At 46.0% G+C, this 22,968-nt stretch overlaps 1 protein-coding gene across 1 annotated transcript in view; it reads right to left on the bottom strand.

Moving 5' to 3' along the window:
* Window positions 1–22,968, bottom strand: part of LOC115079136 (adenylate cyclase type 10-like) — a 621,147-nt gene that overhangs the window by 265,075 nt on the left and 333,104 nt on the right. Inside the window, exon 19 of the mRNA XM_029582255.1 lies at window positions 11,817–11,957. Within this exon, the coding sequence (XP_029438115.1) occupies window positions 11,817–11,957 (141 nt within the window). The remainder of the gene's footprint in view (window positions 1–11,816; window positions 11,958–22,968) is intronic.

Here is a 22,968-nt window from a genome sequence, read left to right on the forward strand (position 1 = left end):
CCCTCAAGCTTGCCTTGTAAGCAGGCTAAAGCTGCCACCTGCACTTTAAGGGAATTAAAGGCAAGACCTGAACCGCCAGGGTCCCTCGGTTGGTACACCAAGCTTCAAACACTTTCCAAACTTGAACATATGAGAGGGAAGTAGATTGCTGCCTAGCCTGCAAAAGCATGGTGATCACCGATTCTGGATAACCTCTCCGCCTCAAGCGACGCCTCTCAAAAGCCAAGCTGCTAGACAAAAGCGATCAGCCTGGTCAGAAAATATGGGACCTTGACGAAGAGGTTCCGGGAGATGACTCAGATGTAATGGCCCGTCCACCACTAGATTGACTAGATCTGCAAACCACAGTCGACGGGGCCATTCCGGAGCCACTAAGATCACCTCCCCGGGGTGTCTCTCTATTCTGTGCAATACTTTGCCCACCAGAAGCCACGGTGGAAAGCAAGGCTTCCGGAGGCCAAGGCACTACTAGAGCATCGACTCCTTCATCCCTGTACTCTCTCCTGCGACTAAAGAACTGAGGAGCTTTTGCATTGAGCCGAGTTGCCATCAAATCGACATGGGGATGGCCCCACCTTCTCCGAATGAGCCGCATCGCGGACTCCACCAACTCCCACTCGCCTGGATCTAAGCTTTGACGACTGAGGAAATCGGCTTGAATGTTGTCGACTCCCAAGATATGAAAATCCGCTAGCTGAACCAGGTACCGTTCTGCCCAGTGAAACAACCCCTGTGCTTCCATGGCCAACCCTGGCTCTTGGTCCTGCCCTGATGATTGATATAAACAACCATTGTGGCGTTGTCCGAAAGAACCCTGACAGAACAACCCTGAACAAGGGAAAGAAAGGTTTGAAGGGCCAGCCGCGCCGCTCTGGTCTCCAACCTATTGATTGGCCATGAGGCCTCTACTGTCGACCAAGTGCCCTGAGCTGACTGTCACTCGCAGACCGCACCCCAACCAGAGAGACTGGCATCGGTAGTGAGAACCACCCACTCCGGAACCTCTAGGCTGACTGTAGCCACCAAGACAGGCTGTTCCGTGCCGACGTATCCAGCAAAACTGGTAAATGAAAGGCCTGTGGCAGGGGATTCCATTGGTCCAACAGGGCCCTCTGAAGTGGCCACATATGCGCGAAGGCCCATGGTACGAATTCCAGGGTCGAAGCCATCGACCCCAGAACCTGTAGAAAGTCCCAAGCTTGTGGTATCTTCAACACCAACAGGCGTCGAACTTGTGACTGTAGTTTGAGTATCCTCTCCTGAATGAGAAACACTCTGCCTTGGCTCGTGTCAAAGTGAGCTCCGAGATATTCTAGCTCCTGGAACGCCTCCAAATGACTCTTCGCCCGGTTCACCACCCAGCCGAGAGACTCCAACAGGTGAACAATTGAAAAAAAAATCTAAAGCAAGGGTAAAGAAAAAAGGAACTGCAGGTTTATGCACCCACCATCTGCGGAGACAGAGACAGAGAAATACTGAGCTACCGCAGGTGGCACCAGGGTTTTCAAGCAGTGTCAGCGAGGCTTTTCTCTGTCTCCATCTGCTGGCAGGGATGAATAAACCCAGGAGTCTGGACTGATCCGGGTACGTACAAGGAATGGGCAGGCGGGATGGACCATTTGATCTTTTTCTGCTCTCATCACTATATATATATATAAATAAAAGGTTGGTCTCTCAGTGTTAGACGCTCTCAGGAAATGTGACCATGCAAGTAAGAGGTTAGTCTCTAAGGATATCAAATAGAGATGTGAATCGTGTCCTCGATCGTCTTAACGATCGATTTCGGCTGGGAGGGGGAGGGAATCGTATTGTTGCCGTTTGGGGGGGTAAAATATCGTGAAAAATCGTGAAAAATCGAAAAAACGTAAAATCGCAAAACCGGCACATTAAAACCCCCTAAAACCCACCCCCGACCCTTTAAATTAAATCCCCCACCCTCCCGAACCCCCCCCAAATGACTTAAATAACCTGTGGGTCCAGTGGCGGTCCGGAACGGCAGCGGTCCGGAACGGGCTCCTGCTACTGAATCTTGTTGTCTTCAGCCGGCGCCATTTTCCAAAATGGCGCTGAAAAATGGCGGCGGCCATAGACGAACACGATTGGACGGCAGGAGGTCCTTCCGGACCCCCGCTGGACTTTTGGCAAGTCTTGTGGGGGTCAGGAGGCCCCCCCCAAGCTGGCCAAAATTCCTGGAGGTCCAGCGGGGGTCAGGGAGCGATTTCCCGCCGCGAATCGTTTTCGTACGGAAAATGGCGCCGGCAGGAGATCGACTGCAGGAGGTCGTTCAGCGAGGGTTCCGGCGCCTCGCTGAACGACCTCCTGCAGTCGATCTCCTGCCGGCGCCATTTTCCGTACGAAAACGATTCGCGGCGGGAAATCGCTCCCTGACCCCCGCTGGACCTCCAGGAACTTTTGGCCAGCTTGGGGGGGGGGCCTCCTGACCCCCACAAGACTTGCCAAAAGTCCAGCGGGGGTCCGGAAGGACCTCCTGCCGTCCAATCGTGTTCGTCTATGGCCGCCGCCATTTTTCGGCGCCATTTTGGAAAATGGCGCCGGCTGAAGACAACAAGATTCAGTAGCAGGAGCCCATTCCGGACCGCTGCCGTTCCGGACCGCCGCTGGACCCGCAGGTTATTTAAGTCATTTGGGGGGGGGTTCGGGAGGGTGGGGGATTTAATTTAAAGGGTCGGGGGTGGGTTTTAGGGGGTTTTAGTGTGCCGGCTCACGATTCTAACGATTTATAACGATAAATCGTTAGAATCTCTATTGTATTGTGTTCCATAACGGTTTAAGACGATATTAAAATTATCGGACGATAATTTTAATCGTCCTAAAACGATTCACATCCCTAATATCAAATGCTCTCTCACCTCTCAGTGTGAGCCACAGGGAAAGTGTATCTCTACTGTTGAGATGTAAACCGATATGATGTGCATTCTAATGTCGGTATAGATTTAGAAAAGCGGTTAAATAAATAAATTGTATGAGGTCAGTCTCTCAGGGTATCCCCTGCCAAAGTGGGAGACTTGTTATGGGTGCTTCATGAATTTGACAGCTGACTGTACAAAAATGGTTCCTCCTAAAGCTGTACAGAAATTAATCATAACAGAGTTATGAGGGAAGGTATATCTTCCAGGGCTCAAGGCATTTAGATGGTGATAACATCTTTTGGAAGAATTTTTGAGTGTATTATGTATGATTTTGTTTTTATGCTTATTTTATTGTGTATTTTTCTATGGTATTGCTCTAATGCTTTTATTGTTGTACATCGCTCAGGGTTCCAAAAAGCAATTAAGAAATGTGATCAAATAAATAACAGCCATGGAGATACCTGACACAAGGTATACTGCTCCAAAATTAAGTTTTTACTGAACAGTTCAAATAAAGTAGTTGCAACTGGTAAATCCTGTAAAGGACTTAGAATCCACAAGCAGGTTCTGAATTATATCAAGTTGGTTTACTAATCCTGGCCATTTCATCCTCCTGAGTTCTCCTCATTCTTTCTTGGGCTTTAAGATTACATTAGATACATGCTGGGCTTCTCCAATGCTTGAACCTCTGCTATACATCCTGGAACATTGGGAGGTCAATATTTAAAAAAACCAAACACTGGATAACTTAACTGGCTAAAGTTAGTCAGATATCAGGAATATTCAGCAGGATAAATGACCCACTGAATCCAGCTACACATAGCCATTCCTCCCATTCCTTCTGTGGCAAATAAAAATTTACTTGCCTTCAGTTCCTTCTCATTCCCCTCCCTCACCAGTCCACTCAATCTTCCCATCTACCTGCCATCCTCCAAAACCTACTCCCTGCAGCTCCCAGCATTGATCTGAGAGCACATCAGATTTTGGAGGGTAGCCAATTGCCAGGAGGGTTAGGAGTGGGCTAGAGGGGCAGGGGAGATGAGGAGGGGCTAAAGCTAAGTAAATATAGCTTTGAATATATACTGTTAAGATAATCTGGAACATATTCTCTGCCCTTGCCTAGAGTTAGCTAAATAATTTATTCAAATATTGGAATCAGTGAGTAAGTTATTCAGTTAATTCCACCCTAGAGCACCCCTGAAATGCTTCTCAGCTATCCAGCTAAATTTTATCCCAGTTATGACTTATTGTGATATGAGACTAAATGCACAATTGAATCTTTATGTGTAGAAATCCCTTGTGTGTTGGGGAAGACTATAGTGATAGGAGTATACTACCGTCCACCTGGTCAAGGTGGTGAGACTGACAGTGAAATGCTAAGAGAAATTAGGGAAGCTAACCAAATTGGTAGTGCGGTAATAATGGGACTTCAATTACCCCAATATTGACTGGGTAAATGTATCACTGGGACACGCTAGAGAGATAACGTTCCTGGATGGAATAAATGATGGCTTTATGGAGCAATTGGTTCAGGAACAGATGAGAGAGGAGAAATTTTAAACCTAATTCTCAGTGGAGCACAAGATTTGGTGAGAGAGGTAACGGTGGTGGGGCCGCTTGGCAATAGTGATCATAATATGATCAAATTTGTTTTAATGACTGGAAGGGGGACAGTAAGCAAATCAACGGCTCTCGTGCTAAACTTTCAAAAGGGAAACTTTGATAAAATGAGAAAAATAGTTAGAAAAAAACTGAAAGGAGCAGCTACAAAAGTAAAAAGTGTGCAAGAGGCGTGGTCATTGTTAAAAAAATACCATCCTAGAAGCACAATCCAGATGTATTCCACACATTAAGAAAGGTGGAAAGCAGGCAAAAAGATTACCGGCATGGTTAAAAGGGGAGGTGAAAGAAGCTATTTTAGCCAAAAGATCCTCATTCAAAAATTGGAAGAAGGATCCAACAGAAGAAAATAGGATAATGCATAAATGTTGGCAAGTTAAATGTAAGACATTGATAAGACAAGCTAAGAGAGAATTTGAAAAGAAGTTGGCCATAGAGGCAAAAACTCACAGTAAAAACTTTTTGAAATATATCCGAAGTAGAAACCTGTGAGGTAGTCAGTTGGATCGTTAGATGATCAACAGGTTAAAGGGGCACTTAGAGAAGATAAGGCCATCGCAGAAAGATTAAATGATTTCTTTGCTTCGGTGTTTACTGACGAGGATGTTGGGGAGGTACCCGTACTGGAGAAGGTTTTCACGGGTAATGATTCAGATGGACTGAACCAAATCACGGTGAACCTAGAAGATGTGGTAGACCTGATTGATAAACTGAAGAGTAGTAAATCACCTGGACCGGATGGTATATACCCCAGAGTTCTGAAGGAACTAAAAAATGAAATTTCAGACCTATTAGTAAAAATTTGTAACCTATCATTAAAATCATCCATTGTACCTGAAGACTGGAGGGTAGCTAATGTAACCCCCATATTTAAAAAGGGCTCCAGGGGAGATCCAGGAAATTACAGACCGGTTAGCCTGACATCAGTGCCAGGAAAAATTGTGGAAAGTGTTCTAAACATCAAAATCACAGAACATATGGAAAGACATGGTTTAATGGCAAGTCTTGCCTCACAAATCTGCTTCACTTTTTTGAAGGAGTCAATAAACATGTGGATAAAGGTGAACCTGTAGATGTAGTGTACTTGGATTTTCAGAAGGCATTTGACAAAGTTCCTCATGAGAGGCTTCTAGGAAAAGTAAAAAGTCATGGGATAGGTGGTGATGTCCTTTCGTGGATTACAAACTGGCTAAAAGACAGGAAACAGAGAGTAGGATTAAATGGACAATTTTCTCAGTGGAAGGGAATGGGCAGTGGAGTGCCTCAGGAATCTGTACTGGGACCCTTACTTTTCAATATATTTATAAATGATCTGGAAAGAAATACGAGTGAGATAATCAAATTTGCAGAAGATACAAAATTGTTCAGAGTAGTTAAATCACAAGCAGATTGTGATAAATTGCAGGAAGACCTTGTGAGGCTGGAAAATTGGGCATCTAAATGGCAGATGAAATTTAATATGGACAAGTGCAAGGTGATGCATATAGGGAAAAATAACCCATGCTATAGTTACATAATGTTAGGTTCCATATTAGGTGCAACTACCCAAGAAAGAGATCTAGGCGTCATAGTGGATAACACATTGAAATCGTCGGTTCAGTGTGCTGCGGCAGTCAAAAAAGCAAACAGAATGTTGGGAATTATTAGAAAGGGAATGGTGAATAAAACGGAAAATGTCATAATGCCTCTGTATCGCTCCATGGTGAGACCGCACCTTGAATATTGTGTATAATTCTGGTCGCCGCATCTCAAAAAAGATATAATTGTGATGGAGAAGGTACAGAAAAGGGCTACCAAAATGATAAATGGAATGGAACAGCTCCCCTATGAGGAAAGACTAAAGAGGTTAGGACTTTTCAGCTTGGAGAAGAGACGGCTGAGGGGGGATATGATACAGGTGTTTAAAATCATGAGAGGTCTAGGACGGGTAGATGTGAATAGTTTTTTTACTCTTTCGGATAATAGAAAGTCTAGGGGGCATTCCATGAAGTTAGCGTGTGGCACATTTAAAACTAATCTGAGAAAGTTCTTTTTCACTCAACGCACAATTAAACTGTGGAATTTGTTGCCAGAGGATGTGGGTAGTGCAGTTAGTATAGCTGTGTTTAAAAAAGGATTGGATAAGTTCTTGGAGGAGAAGTCCATTACCTGCTATTAAGTAAGTTGACTTAGATAATAACCACCGCTATTACTAGCAACAGTAACATGGAATAGACTTAGTTGTTGGGTACTTGCCAGGTTCTTATGACCTGGATTGGCCACTATTGGAAACAGGATGCTGGGCTTGATGGACCCTTGGTCTGACCCAGTATGGCATGTTCTTATGTTCTTATCCCTGAGTACGGAATCCCGATTTCGAAGGTACCGCCATCACTGCAGGGTGAACCTGCAAAAAGGTCTGCAGTCCCTGGAAAAATTCCACTCAGGAAAAGAATGGGTCTATTCTCGACCTCATAGGATCCAATCCAATGACCCAACATCCCCTTAAGACATCTATGACATAGAGTTAACTGAAGAAGGGGACACCCTTGTTGTGTAGCCTTCAGCTCCAATCATCCCTGTCCGAGGGGATGGACCAGCATTGGTAAAATCAGTCTGAGGCAAATCACTTCAAGCATCCAGGCAGCGTTGACACACACTCGCAGAATTCCCTGGCTGTATTGGCTATGTATAGAAAGCAGCACAGATAGCTAAGCATTTAGTCTGCCTCATTTTTCATGTATGCCAAAATAAGATACGCGCTCAATTACTTGCTCAGTAGGCACTTAAGGATGCTTGTGCTCAGAACATGCCCAAGTTGGTGCTCAGTACACGCTCAAGTAGGCGCTCAAGAGAGTGTCATCATTAAACCACCATGCAGCAAGAGCACGTACATTGATGCATGCAAAAACACTGCCGTGGCCTATCATGAAACTCGACAAGCTCACCTGAGAGTGAGGTCTAGCCAGAGGCTGCTCAACCCACTGAGCTGCGTCATCTTCACACCTCACTAGACTCCCCAGAGAGGGAGAAGGAAAAAGATGCCGACCACTCAGGCCGAAGTCAGAAGACCAGGAAAGGAAGGAATAGGGGAAATGAAACCTCCCTACTCTCTACTTTTCCTCCTTTTAAGAGCACAACTGGGTCTCCAGCTATGGAGGGTAAAGGCGAAAGCCTTCCACGCTGAGTCTCGCTTGTCTTTCCAACTGCTTCCCATTTTTATTTTATTTAGAGTCCCCACCTGAAAGGCTGCCGGACTAAAGGCACTCAGCTGAGGGGCGAACCCACTGGTATCATCTCAGGAGTTCAAGAGGTACTATTAAGCTTCTCCTTTCTTAGTTTTCCTATTTGTTTTGTTTTTTTATTTTATGATAAGCAATCCCTGTAGGGAAATGGAGTCCACTATCTCCTGGAGACATCTCCCTAACTGCTCGCCTATTTTTCTCCTCGCTTTCCTGCCTGCCTATCCATCCCAACATTCCCTTCGGACGGATACCTCATTGACCTCGGCCTGACTTCTGGATACGCTTGACCACCGCCTGCTTCCGGATACCCTTCACAGCCACCTGCCATTTACCACTACCTGCCTCTGGATACGTTTGACTGCCACTTGCCACTGATGTTTGTCTGCCACTGGATACTCCTGACCTACGTCTGCTCTGACCCAGCTACCTCAAAGGATCTCTCCATCATCAGCAGAAGCCCCTCACCTAAGACCTGCCAGCCCCGGCACCCAAAAGCTCAACCCAAGGGAAATGTGAGCTACTAAAGACAAAGCTCCAGCTGGGCCTCTGCTTCATCCGGGTTGACCTGCATGACTCCTTCCTGCAGGTTGTGTCAACCCTGCCTCGGTCTAAGGATCCACGAACACAACAGGTTGCTGAGGCCATGGATCCAGAAGATGACATCCTTGCAGGCCAAAGAACCTTGGAACTCCTGACCGCCTCCATGGATGGCTTGATTACCTCAGTGATCTCATTTGCCCCAGTACTGCTATCTCCCATAGCTTCCAGCTGTACAATATTGCAGGTATCAGCTCGACTCCGGTACACTGGAGACCCCAAGTGATGCCAGGGATTTTTGATTCTGTGCCACATGCACTTTTCTCTACAAGCACCGTTGTTCCACGATGAACAGACAAAGAAGACATATTCTTTACCTATTGGACTGAACATCAAACATAGAAATGACGGCAGAAGATGACCAAACGGTCCATCCAGTCTGAACAGCCCTAGCCTGGGCTTCTCTCCTCTGGGAGTATGGGGATCCCATTTTATACAATTTGCAACAATTCACAGAAATCTTAAGGACCATATTTGAGGAACCTGGCTGTATAGCCACCATGGCTTCTGAGATACTGCACGTCTGCCAAGGCTCCAGAACCCTGGCGGGGAACGTCATAGTATTCTGAATGCTGGCGACAGAGCTCAACTAATGTGAAGACAGCTCTGTTGTAATTTTTTTAAGAGGCGTCTCTTCAAAGACCAAGGATGAGCTTGCCACTTGGGATCTCCCTGCCTCTCTAGAACAACTTATTGTGTTGACAAACATCTCTACCGTGTTATATCATCTTACACCATGTTATATTTATTGTTACCATGTTATATATATTTATTAACTCATAGGCTTATTAACTGTTTTGTACCCATATTGTACTCATATTACCATGTTATATATATTTATTAACTCATAGGCTTATTAACTGTTTTGTAATATACTGTAATTTGTTACTTTGTTTTTAATCTGTTCAATGTAAACCGCTAAATTGATGCGATAGTTACTGTTACTTGTAAACCGGGGTGATATGTATATTATACAGGAACCGCCGGTATATAAATCCGTTAAATAAATAAATAAATAAACTGGGAAAATTGATTGCCTTCACCAGCAGAGGACACGAAAGGTTTGCCCACCTTGAAAGATCATCACATATATATCCTGGTTCCAATGCCCACTTTTTCCTCCAGCTCCTGCTCCCTCAATCTCTACTCACCCCGAAGAGCTCATACAATTGAGTTGTAGCAGTTTGGCCCCAGAGGAAAGGCTCCAATACAGACAAGCAGGCCGCCCTGAATGTCTTCCTTCTCCACGGTCGGAACCGCGGCCTTCCTGCTTCTCCCTGCGGGGCTGGGACTGCCCCCGACGCCATGACCATCTTTGTGGCGCTAAGGCCGCATCCCCGGGCTAGTCCAGCGGCTGGAGCTGCCCCCGGGGCTTCTCGCAGTAGCTAGAGCCGCTGCCAACGTCAGGGCCTGCGTTCAGGCCAGCTCTGCCTTCTCAGCATCTCTACGTCGGTGGGGGCCGCTGTCCGCGGTCCTGCACAACTTCCTGCTTGCTTCTTAGGCGCCGGCCCGCGCCTCTCTGCCTGATTTAAAGGGCCAGGCACAGGAAGTGTGCTGGCCCCACCTCTAAGTGGACTTCCTGCTTCAGCCCTATAAAGGGCTGCTCCATCAGTCTGTTCGTTGCCTTGCATCGGAGTGTCATCCTTCTAGAGGCTCCTGCCTGCCAGAGCTCCATCAGGCCTTCTTGTCTTCTCCATGGAGTTCCTGTTGTTTCGCTATGTCAAGTCTTGTCTTCATGCCTGAGGTCCCTGTCCAGATGTCCCGTCCAGGTATCCTGTTGTTCCTGTCCTGATCTTTGTCCTGATGTCCTGCCATGATCGTCTATGTCCTGATGTTTCTGCCTTCCCGGATTTTCTTCCCCGCGTCTTCGTATGTGCTCCTAGCCTTCAGACCTGCTGGGCCTTGGAGTGGCCAACAGGTGGGATCCGTCCCTGCGCTCTGGAGCTTCTGTTCCTGCCAGCCGTCGGAGCTTCGGATGTCATTGGTCCCGACATCGGAGTTCCTCCTCGCTTGGATCTTCTCTGCGTATGTCCTCGTGGTCCGTGACCAGCCTTCGGGCTGTGTAGGGCGCGCAGTGGGACAGGGTGGTCCGCGACTCAGTCCCGCGGGTGGGCTGAGTAGGGCGCCCTGAGAGACTGTGCAATTGTCCTTCTGCCCATGTGTCTTCTGTGATGTCTTCGCACTAGCCCTCGTCTGTGATGCTGTTGCATCCACACCGGTTCCTGTACCCGAGTCTTGCTACAGTTCCTGCCTGGTTCCAGTACCCGAGTCTTGCTATAGTTCCTGCCTGGCTCCAGTACCCGAGTCTTGCTACAGTTCCTGCCTGGTTCCAATATCCGAGTCCTGCTACAGTTCCTGTCTACTGTTCTAGTCTGGTTCCAGTTCTCAGTCCAGTTCCTGCCCTCAACCTCAGGCCAGGCCTGCTGCCCCATGCTGTTCGCAGCAGGTCTGAAAGGGATCAGAATGGTCGGAGGACCATTCAACTTCCAACATTCTTGGGTGTTGGCCTTGGGGGCTTGCAGGCCTGGCAGAGGGTCAGCTCGCCAGACACGCTGGAATACGCCGTCAACCCTTGGGTCGGCCCTGGGTGCGCCTGGGGTCGGGCTGAGGCCCAAGGGCACACTAAACCCATTCCACAACAGAATGTAAGGCCCCGAGGTGGCTGCAACAGAATGCAAGGCCTCGAGGCCGTTCACAACAGAGACTCTTAAGATAAGTTTGTTCCCCCTGATGCAGGGCAGACCAAAACATCAGCTGATGTCGGGATTTGTTTGTTTGTTCTGAGACATTGCAGCATACATTTGGTTATATTACAGGGGGCAGTTCTGTTAACATTGGGTCTTTGCTAACTTTGCATAATGCATATTTTTTAATTGAATAACAAATTTACAAAAAGTTACTTTACTTTAGTTTTTCCTTTCACTTTTTCTCTGGGATGGATGATTGTGTAGACCGGGCAACCACTTTGGAGGTGGTCTTACACTGGCTTCCCGTCTTGCTGACATCCCTTTGGAGACACATTTTGGAGTCATACATCGGCATTATTTTAACTTTGCGCTTTTTGAATGATTATTGTTGTTTACCCTGGTGATTATATAGTTTTCCATGAAGGAACCTAACACCTCGAAGAGCCGAAATCTCATTATAATTTTTTTTTTTTAAACTCCAGACTGCAGGTTTGCACCTCTACCATCTACTACAGCCAGAGAAATACTGAAGGACTTCAGGTAGCACTCTCAGTTATGTAGAAGTGACAAGGTTTTGTCCTCTGCTTCCATCTGGTGGTAGGAATGCATAAACCCACTTGTCTGGACTCATCTGGGGTATGAGCTCTTTGTAAATCAGCTATGGAAAGCTGCACATTATGTTAGCTGGATTTTCAGACAGGCCAATTTACCCAGATAAATGACTATTCATTTGGATAAATTAATTTGAAAATGTCCCCCTCAGAGCTTAAGATCCTTTCTTTTGTCTCAGCATCAGTGGCATAGAGGGTCTCTCTCACCTCTCAGAGTGAAGGGCAGAGGAATATTCTGCAGATTGGCATCTTTGCTGAGGCGACAGTGGTACAGCCCAGGTTCCTCCGCTGCATCACTGACCAGTGGCATGACTCTGCTGGACTTCCTTTGTGGTATCCCGATAAGAGCTTTGCACCACATGCAGAGAAATGGGAAACACAACAGGCAGAAAATTTCAGTTAACACCAAAAAAGGCCAACAGAAGCAATGCAGTCAAATCTTATAAAGCACATCAGATTTCTGACTGCTAACTGCACATTATAGGATCCTTGAAGAGTAGTACTTAGCTTTCTTGTACAATGATAATTTTTCTCTCTTATTAAGGGAAGGGGATATTGAGGTGAAGGCTGAGCAATGATTTTTTTTAAATTCTTTTTTGTATTCCCTTCCCTTTACAATCCAGCCATTGCAGCAGAAGTGCCCTGTAGGACATACAATGTGGGCAAGTGTACCGTGTAATGGATAGGACCCCCTTTCATTAGGAGTATGGCTGGATCAAAAAGCACAAGCTAGGCTTGGGAATTAGAACCACGTTACTCACATGGCTGCATGCAACATTGCCATCAGACCATTCTGACACCCCACTCCAGATAGGTGGCTCAGGCATCCTTGTTGGCCCTGATAGCAAAGGGATGTCTCCAAGACTATCTCAAAGTTCCACTCTATTGCGGGCAGAAGACACCAAAGTAGTAGCAGCAACCATCTTCCTTTCCTCCATGGGATCAAGTATGTTGCATCTGCAACATGTTGGAGCCAAGCCCTGATTTTTAAATAGATAAAATTAAAGTGCTACATTATGAAAACAGAGCAGGATCTGTGGGCAACACAGAGCATGAAATGGGCTTATAGGAGGTGAAAAATATATAGAAAGTAGGCAGAGAAAATAGAAGTTTACCTACCATAAGCAGTGTTTCCGTGGATAGCAGGATTAATTAGCCATGCTATTTGGGTGATGTAATCGACGGCGCCTTTGCAAATATTCACTCCTCAAGATAGAGCTTTGTTCTGCTGCTCCTGTGTGGCATTTCCCGCTCATAGCATGTCATCAGTCTCAGTTAGTAGTAAAGCTAGATGGCAGCGCCATGGTCGGAAGAGAGTAGAAAGGCATGTGCAGGGAGGATGGAGGGTACGCATGGCTAATGCATTCTATCTATGGAAAACACCGTTTACAGTAAGTAAACTCGCTTTCTCCATCAATAAGCAGGCTGAATTAGCCATGCTATTTAAAAGTCTCAAGCTTTGAGTTACAAAAAGGAAAAACAAATTTTGATCGCAAGGGTGAAGGACAAGGATGGACCCTCGTATTACGAAGTCATCATTCCAGCTCTTTGTCTGTTGCTTGTGATTTTCTTTTTTTTTTTTTTTTGTTACCCTACTCCCTCGTTGGTCATGTCTTTCTGGCTAACCACACTTGACAAAACTGCAGGCCCCAACCTGCTATCTGAAGCCGTCAATTGGTCTAGGCAGTAGTGAGAGGTGAAAGTATGGACGATGGCAATGAATGGCCGGCGCCATCTTGTGCTCCTCCCATGTGACAGGGGCTGACCAATGGCACCGGTAGCCCCTGTGACATAGTAAAGGCAAAGGCTATCGGCGCCATTTTGATTACTGGCAGCTGACGGTCCGAGTGCAGGAGGTCGCTCCCGGACCCCCGCTGGATTTTTGGCAAGTCTTGGATGGCCGGCACCATCTTGTGCTCCTACCATGTGACGGGGCTGACCAATGGCACCGATAGCCCCTGTGACATAGTAGGTCAAAGGCTATCGGCGCCATTTTGAAACCGGCAGCCGAGGGTGTGAGTGCAGGAGATGGCTCCTGGACCCCCCGCCTGACCACCAGGGAGTTTTTGTAAGTCTTGGGGGGTGGGGAGGTGGGATCAGGAGGGTGGGGGGGGGGGTTGTAGTTAATTTTAGCCGGGACGAAAAAGAATTAACATATAAACGTATCGGGGGCCCCCCCTTGCCGAATGCAATGTATCTGCCCCCCGACGAATACGAATAACGAATGCAATGTATGGCGTCCTTCTGCACATCCCTAACGGATCCCACCAATGGTGAATGTGCTGACTTATGGCAGAACTGAATATAATCTGTGATCCAGTAGGAGATTGTCCTCTTGGAGACTGCTACTCCCAGTCAATTAGGATTGAATGAGATGAATAACTGTGATGAGCCTTGGTAAGGCTGCATCCATTTTTATAGTAAGCCAACACTCTCTTGCAGTCCAAAGAATGCAGTAGACTCTCCCTCTTAATCTTATATGGTTTAGGAAAGAAGGTAGGAAGTGAAATTGATTAATTGATGTGAAAAGCTGACACTACTTTCAGTAGGAATTTAGGATGTGTCCTGAGCACTACCTTGTCATGATAAAACTGTAAGTAGAGTGAGAAGGGCACCAAGGCTTGGAGCTTGCTTACTCATCAAGCCGAGATTATCGTCATGAGAAGAATCACTTTTCAAGTGAGGAACTTCAAAGCTATGGTCTGCAGTGGTTCGAAGGGATCCTTCATTAGAGCAGACAAGACTACATTTAAATCCCAGGGCACTGGAGCTTTCTTGATGGGAGGACAAAGATGAAAAAGGCCTCTCATGAAACAAGATACCAAGGGATGGGAAGCCACCAAGGAACCTTTGTCTCTTTTATGAGAAGCAGCAATAGCACTTAAATGAACCCTTTTGGATGAAGTCACCAGGCCAGATTCTGAGAGATGGAATAAGTAATCGAGAATCTCCCTGGGTGACTAGGAAAAGGGGCTAATGCGATCATCTTGACACCATTTGGCATATCTTCTCCACTTGAAGGAATAGCTACGTCTGGTTGATGGTTTCCTCGCTGCTATAATACTTCACTGAATATCCGCTGAGAGAGTCAAGCCCTGCAAGATTTTGATTTCAGCAGTCAGGTGGAGGGAAGAGTGGAGAGAGTGAAGAAGGGAACCCCGTGCTTGAGTCAAGAGATCTAGGTCTTGACCGAGATATATGGGACTGCACTCGGAATACTGCACCAGATACACAAACCAGGGTTGCCTTGGCAACATGGGTGCTATGAGTTTCATACGAGTGCTGTCCCAGATCATCTTCTGAAATGTTCTGGCGATTAGAGGAATTGGGGAAATGCATAAAGGAGGCCCCTCACCCAAGACATGAGAAAGGCATCCTGTGACTTCCTGAGACAGCTGGGGCGGACTGAACAGAACTATGCTACCTTCCAATTTTCTTCAGTGGCAAAAAGATTCAACCTAGATCGACCCCACTGTAGGAAGATTCTGTTGGCCACAGACTGGTTGACAGACCACTCGTGAAGATGGAAAATTCTGCTTAGGTGGTCTGAAAACATGTTCGCTATCCCGGGTAAATAGGTGGCCCTTAGGGTCATTGAGTTGTCGATGGCTCACTCCCAAATCCATACTTCTTCTCTGCAAAGAAGCCAGGAGCCTGAGCCTCCCTGCTTGTTCACATAGAACATAGCCACCTGATTATCCATGTGAATCATAAGGGCGTGACCCCACAATAGATGAGCAATGCAAATCAAAGCGTATCTCATGGATCTGAGTTCCAATAGATTGATTTGGTAAGACTGTTCCTCCAGCGACCATAGGCCTTGAGCCTTGTATTGCAGAAGATGAACCCCCCCCCCCCCCCAACTCTGAGTGGATGCATCCGTGGTGAGGATGAGACTGGGAGGAGCTAGTGAAGAGGACATCCCATGGTTAGGACTCCCGGTCTCAAACACGAATGAATGTCTTTTCGCATGGAGACAACAAGGTTACTTTTGTTGGCATTCGTTGGGAGTACAGGGCCAATTAAGCCTTCAAGCACCACTGAAGACACCGCATATGAAGGTGAGTATGAGAAACTACATGGATGGCCACTGCCATGTGTCCCAGGAGTATATGAGCTGGCGCACTGTGACTCGATCTGCGGAGTAAGTCCATACACAGATGATGAATCTTCTTGATCCTCTCCTGGGGAAGGAAGTTATGAGACTGGACGGAGTCTATTCTGGTTCCTATGAACTGTAATACCTGGGTCGGTTTGAGTGCCAACTTCACGTAGTTGATGATAACTCCTAGAGACTCCAGATAAGTGATCATTGCTTCCAGATGCTGTTGAAGGAATAATTGGTTGGGGGAAACTATCAGCCAATTGTCCAGATAGAAATACTCAGATTCCCTTGCGCCACAGGTGAGCCACTGCTACAATCAAACATTTGGTCAAAACTCTGGGAGCTGAGAAAAGGCCAAAAGGGTAGAACTTAGTATTGATAGTGTTTCAAGCCACATGGAAGCACAAGAACCGCCGGCAGGAAGGGTGTATTGGAATATGGGTGCAGGCATCTTTGAGATCCAAAGAACACATCCAATCATTCCCCTGAATTTATTTATTTATTTATTTAACATTTTTCTACAACGAACTTCATGACAAGCTTCATATCAGACTGGTTTACATGGAACTTAGGGATTAACTAAACATAACCATATAACAGGAAGGCCGAGGCGTAGTTACAAATAACAGGGAGAAAGAACTTGGGGGCTAGGGTAGCCTGGAAATAAAAGGACAGAAAAAACTAGAGGATGAGAACATATGTCTATGCTGTGGCTGGACCGGGCATTTAGCCAATTGGCTGAGACTGAACGAGAGTACTGTTGAAATATTAGAACTTAAGGGTAGGCTTGGAGGAAAAGCCAAGTCTTGAGTTTTTTTCGGAAGGGTTAGCAGGCAGGGTTCCAGTCTTAGATCAGTCGGCAGGTTGTTCCAGATGGTGGGGCCCACTGAGGAGAATGCCCGTTCTTTGGTGGAGGTTAGACGAGTGGATTTAGTTTGGGGGACTTGAAGGGTTCCTTTGTGTGCCTCTCTGATGGGTCTTGCAGATGTGTATAGTTTGAATGGGAACTGAAGGTCTAGAGGTAGTTGATTGTGGATGGATTTGTGGATTATGGTGAGTGCTTTGTGCAAGATTCTGTATTTAATAGGCAACCAGTGTAGGTTTCTAAGTATAGGAGTGATATGAGTTCTGCGGTTGGTGTTGGTTAAGATCCTGGCTGCTGAGTTCTGGAGCATCTGTAGAGGTTTGGTGGCAGAGATCGGGAGTCCTAAGAGGAGTGTGTTACAATAGTCCGTTTTGGAGAACAGTGTTGACTGAATGAAGGGAAGGACCAGCTTGAGGGATGTCATCTTGAACTTCTCCTTCCAAAGGTGCTTGTTGAGGGATCGTAGGTCTAGGATAGGCCGGAGATCCCCAGAGAATTTCAGAATCAGGAAGTACTGAGAGAAGTAACTGGATTTGATTCAGTGTTTGGGTACTGGTTGAATGGCCTACAGTCGGAGTAAAGGATTAGGTCTCTTGCTCCAGAAGAGATTGCTGAGAAACATCCTTCAATTGGCCGGCATGACAGAGAAGGGAAGGCTTGGTGATGAAATTCAGATGATAACCCTCGCAGACGATTTGTAGGACCCACTGATTCAAGGTGATTTGGCTTCACTCCGAGGAAAAATGGAGTATTCGGCCTCCCACTGGCAAGTAAGGTTGTGGCTGGGTCGGCTTCAAAAATATTGAGGGTGTTTCAGGATTGTTGGCTGTAAGGGCTTTTGTTCTTTGCGGTCCCTCTGGCATCCTCTAGGTTGAGCAGGTTAGGACTGGGAATGAGCTTGCTGAAACTGTTGGTATGCCTGAGGCCTGAATGGTAGAAAATTCTTGAACAGTTTCTGCTCATAGTAGTAAGGCTTGCGAAACTGGTGATAAAATCGCTTCACTGCAGCCTGAGAGTCTGACACCCCTGATAGACTGCACTGCTACATTTTGCTCTTTGATCTGGGACACTGTATCCTTCAGCTTGTTGCCAAACAGGTTCTACCTGAGCATGGCAGATTTGCTAGCCAATCATGAACGTCTTCCCTAATGTAGTTGAAATGGAGCCAAGCTATCTGGTGAACAGCAATGGCGATGGTGGAGGTTCAGAAAGAGGTTTCGAACGACTCGTAAACCGCCCTCAGTAAATGCCGTAACACCTCTTCCATATAAATGGTTGAGGTGTGAGCTGCTGGCTCGTTTCTGAATGTAAGAAGGGTTTCAATAATTGCAGGCATTCATAGAGGTACTGGACCATAAAAAACTGGAGCTGTTGAATCCAGGAGATTAACATGGCTCTCTGAAAAGTTTTCTTTGCAACATCAAGCAGTCTATGTTGTCTCAGTGAAAGAGCAGATGCATGTAGTCTTAGCAAGTTTAATCGCTAGTTCTGCAAGCGGAAATTGGATGAATCCATAGATTGTGGATTTCTGTAATCTAAGCTTCAAATCACTTTTCTAGAGACGGGTAAGTTGGAGTGAGGGGACTCCCACATTTTAGACAGCACCACATCAAGTACCCTATGAGAAGATAGAGCCGAAGATTCGGCTGGAACCTCCAGGATCTTTAAAATTCTGAAGACTTCCTCCCAAGATTCAGCGAGTTTACAGATTTCCACCCCCAGCATATTGCCCAGCTTCTCCACGAACCATGAATAGGTTAGATCCCCTGGAGAAGGAAATTGGTGCAGAGGTTCTTCTGAAGGATCAGACGAATACCCATCGAACTGGTAGCGGAAAGATTCGGCAGAGAGTCTAGGTGGATTGACTGAGATGACAGCAGCTAAAACTCCTCCTGCTTATCTGGAGCCGGGGATACTGTGCCACCTGAGAGGAAGGGGTATGGTCTTGAATCCCATCCCCATTTGGACCAGGAAGATGCAAGGCGATATCTCGGGATGTAAAGAGGAGAACAGGTTTCTTATAATGGATGAAATTTGATCAATGGCCTGTTGGAATCAGATCGCAGGTGGATCCACAGGGGGGCTCTGTTTCTGCACAACCACAAGAGTCTGAGAGAATTTTCCACAAGGGCATATAGCCGCAGATAAGATATTAGAGGAAGGTTGAGTATGGTCCCAGGAACCTTTCTCCAGTGCAGGGCATTTATATCTTGGAGAAAGTTCCTCCTGAAGAATGAAGCGTTGAAGATACAATCGGGTGGACAAATCTGAATAAACAGTATGGCTTTCCTGGGAGGAGGAAGACCTGGAGCTGATGGATACAGGCTTGGGAGGGGAAGCCCAAGGTGGTTGAGACAATATATCCAGGATAGGGTCCACAATTTGTCTAGCACGAGACGGGGGACATAGGCTCCAGTCTCTTCTTTCGATGTGGGTTCTGGGCTTTGGGGTTCGACCCCCTCTTCAGAAAAAGTGGATCTACATCTATTATCATTTTTAGATGACTCATCCGCCAACAAATCTGGATGGTGCATCATGGAGGCGTCACGCGCGGATGGACTGTTTCGATGCGCCATGCATCTTGATGTGCGGAGCAACTGGCGTTGACACATCTTGAGTCGATATCCATTTCAAAGACTGCGCTAATGCATCATGCGCCAAGGTCAGAGCAACACGGCCGCCCTTAGCCAAAGACTTCCATGACACCTGCATGGATGCATCGCAGAGGTATTTGGAGCAAGAAGCAGACGCCTAGACAGTGTGCTGGTGTGAGGTCTTCAACGGCACCAAAGCAGCACCTGCACCGGAATCCTGTCTAGGATGATTCGCGGGCCCTAGTTTGGGTTTTTTGGTGCCGAAGCGTCTTTGTCACACATTGGTGCTGAATGCTTGCCTTTGGACTTCAACTGCGGGTCCATTGATGAAGACCTTCTGAAGTCATTGAGGGGCACAGTCTTAGGGCCTGGGGAAGAGTGAATTGAGCACATTGAGGAGGGTGCATAACTCCCTGAAGGGGAAGAAGACCCTTCCTTCTCCCAGAGTAGGGCTATATCAGCTGCTCCTCTGGCCTCTGCACCCATGGTGACATTCAGCCAGTCTCAACACGACACCTGGTCGTGAACTGGACCAAGGCAGAGGTAGCAGTAGTTGAGCTTGTCAGTGACTGACATGATACATCCGCACTGCAATACTTGAACCACGGTTTCTTCGACATGTTTGGAGAGCACTGAAAAGTGCTGTTTGGGGTATTGCTAGCATGAGAAAGGAGAAAAGAATTCTCAATGAGGAGACACTATGGAGAGAAAGAAAAAATGTCCGTGCGTGAGCACGGAAAACAAAAAAATGAGGAGACCGATGATGCGCTGCGTGCAGAAAGTGCCACACAGGCGCAGCAGAAAAAAGCTCTGTCTTGGAAAGAGAATGTCCAAAAGAGCGTCATTGATGATGTCACCCAAATAGCATGGTTAATTCAGCCAGCTTATTGATGGAAAAAATAAGTTGGCTCTACAGTCAACACTCAAGCAAAAGGGCAGAAAAGATGACCAGATGAGCAATAAGCTAAGGGAGAAAAGCTGGAAACCTATCAGCAAAAAGGCTCATAGTTTAGGCAATAAAGTTCCAGATCTGCAAGCCTAATGGTGGATAACAGGAAAGGGGGAGGAGCTGTTCTTTATGTCAAACACAATATCCAAGCAACTGAAATGCAAGGGGCCCGGAGAAAGGAAGAAGCACTGTAGGCTGTCTAAAAAAAAAAAAAAAGTCTATAACATTTCCAATTACACTGGTGTGGTGTACAGGCCTCTAACTCATTCAGAAGAACTGGATAGAGATCTGGCTGAAGACCTTCAAACAGTGGCAATGAAAGGAGAGGTGCTGCTCATCAGAGAATTTAGTCTACAAAACATGGATTGGAGTATCCCCGCTGCAAAAGAATTTGAGAGATCGTAGATGTTCTTCAAGAGAACCCATAAAGCTAAGACAATAGTAGAAATGTTAAACAAATACTTCAGTTTGGTGTTTACTAAAGATGATTGTGGAGGACTATTGCTGGTTGGCAAGAATACATCTGGGAGTGGAGTAAACACAACCCCACTTGAAGAGAGTGTTTGGGCAGAACTAGCAAAACAAAGTGGAAAAGGCCATGGTGCTGAATGAGCTACATCCCGAATACTAAGGTTGATAAGAAAGAAGCTGGTATGTCCACTGAAGGACCTGATCAATGGTGCCACAAAATTGAAGGAAAGGATAATGAACTATCTACAATCTAGAGGGTTGCAAGATCTGAGGCAACATGGTTTTACTAGAGGATGGTTGTGTCAAATGAACTAATTCTTTTTGATAGGGTGACTAGCCAGTTTGATCAAGGAACAGCACATGACCTGCTTTGTTTGGATTTCATCAAACCTTTCAATATGGTCCTGCATAGAAGGCTCATTAATTTTTTTATTTTTTATTTATTTGTTTTTCTATACCAATGTTCATCGGACATATCACACCGGTTTACAGTGTAACATAGGGGTCTATCAACATAGACTTCCTGTTTTACATTGGAACTAAGCGACCTTATATTGAACTTTGTAACATTATGTAACATTATACATTGAACTTTATAACTTTTTACAATGAAATTTGTAGCTTTTTACATTGAATTTTATGACATTTGGTGTTGCGTCTTTGTAACCTGTCTAATAATTTGTCTGTGTAGAGTCATTATATCTAATAGAGGAGGTAGATAGAAAGCGTTGGGACTCTGTAAGCAGTATAATAAGATAGCTTGAGTTGTTGGGGTTGACCGCAATAAGTGATTATTTTATTTATTTTATTTATTTATTTCTTTTGTATACCGACATTCGATCGAGATATCACATCGGTTTCCAGATAACTAAAGGAATAGGGTGATAACAGCCCTATTTTACATTATAACATGGTATTAAATAGATATAAGAATATTTTACATTATAACATGGTAATAAATATAACAAGAATATTTTACATTATAACATGGTAATAAATATAACAAGTTGTAACAGAACTAACAGGAGTACATGGAACATTAGACTATAGTATATAACATATGTACATAAATGGCTTGTTGATGAGGATAAATTATGGTAAGGAGAGCAGGGAGTGTAGAGGGGGGAGGGGAGAGAAAGGGATGTGTGGGAGGAAGGTAGTGATAGGGAGGGAAAGGGTGGTGGGAGATGCTTGTGTAGGGAGGGAAAGGTGTGGGGCGAGATGCTTGTGGAGGGGGCATGGAGTGGATGGTGCGATTGGGCGGGTTATGTGTCGGGTGGGAAAGCTTTTAAAAATAGCCATGTTTTGAGGTGTTTTTTGAAGACTTGCAGTGAAGGTTCATTTCTGAGACAGGTGGGGAGGGTGTTCCATAAGGTGGGGCCCGCTATTGTTATGGCTCGTTTGCGGGTGACGTTGAGGTGTGCAGCTTTGAGATTGGGGACGGCTAGGAGTCCAGTGTTGGTGGATCTGAGAGTTCTTTGAGTGGGGTAAGGTTGTATTCCGTTGTTTAGCCAGTCCATTTTGTTGTTGTTTATTTTTTTGTGCATGAGGGTGAGGGTTTTATACTGGATTCTTTGTGTAATGGGTAGCCAGTGGAGTTCTTTGAGCGTGGGTGTGATGTGAGGGGATTTTTTGTTGTTAGAGATGATTCTGGCGGCAGCGTTCTGTAGAACTTGGAGGGGTTTGATGTGTATTTCTGGTAGTCCGAGGAGGAGGGAGTTGCAGTAGTCGAGTCTTGACAAGATAATTGATTGGAGGACTGTTCGGAAATCGTGCTCTTGGAGAAGGGGTTTGAGTTTTTTTAGTGTCTGCAGTTTGAAGAATCCATCTTTGATTGTATTGGAGATGTGTCGTTTAAAGTTGAGTTGGCTGTCAATTGTTACGCCTAGGTTTCTTGTGGACGGCGTGAGTGAGGTTTGTGAGATTTGTGGCACTCCCGGGTTGATTGAGTTTCCTGGGTGGTCAGAGGGGGTGCACATGAGTGGATAGGAGGGATGGTCATCGTGGATGTGAATGATTTCTGTTTTGGCTTGGTTGAGACATAGTGATAATTGAGATAGTAAGTGGGATAAGTTTGAGCTGAGTTTGTTCCATTTTTCCATAGTGAGTTGAATGGAGTTGTTTATGGGGAGTAATATTTGTATGTCGTCGGCATAGACAAAGTAGGTGAGGTTTGCCTCTGATAGGTATTTGCATAGTGGGATGAGGTATATGTTGAAGAGGGTTGATGATAGGGAAGAACCTTGTGGGACTCCATGAGTGAGGGGCACTTGTGAGGATTCAGATGAGTTCATCTTGACGATGTAAGATCTGTTTGAGAGGTAGGATTTGAACCACTTGATTACGCGGTTCTGTGGGGGGTGTTGTGGGAGGGG

This window comes from Rhinatrema bivittatum, chromosome 17 (assembly GCF_901001135.1).
Source record: "Rhinatrema bivittatum chromosome 17, aRhiBiv1.1, whole genome shotgun sequence".
Lineage (NCBI taxonomy): Eukaryota > Metazoa > Chordata > Amphibia > Gymnophiona > Rhinatrematidae > Rhinatrema > Rhinatrema bivittatum.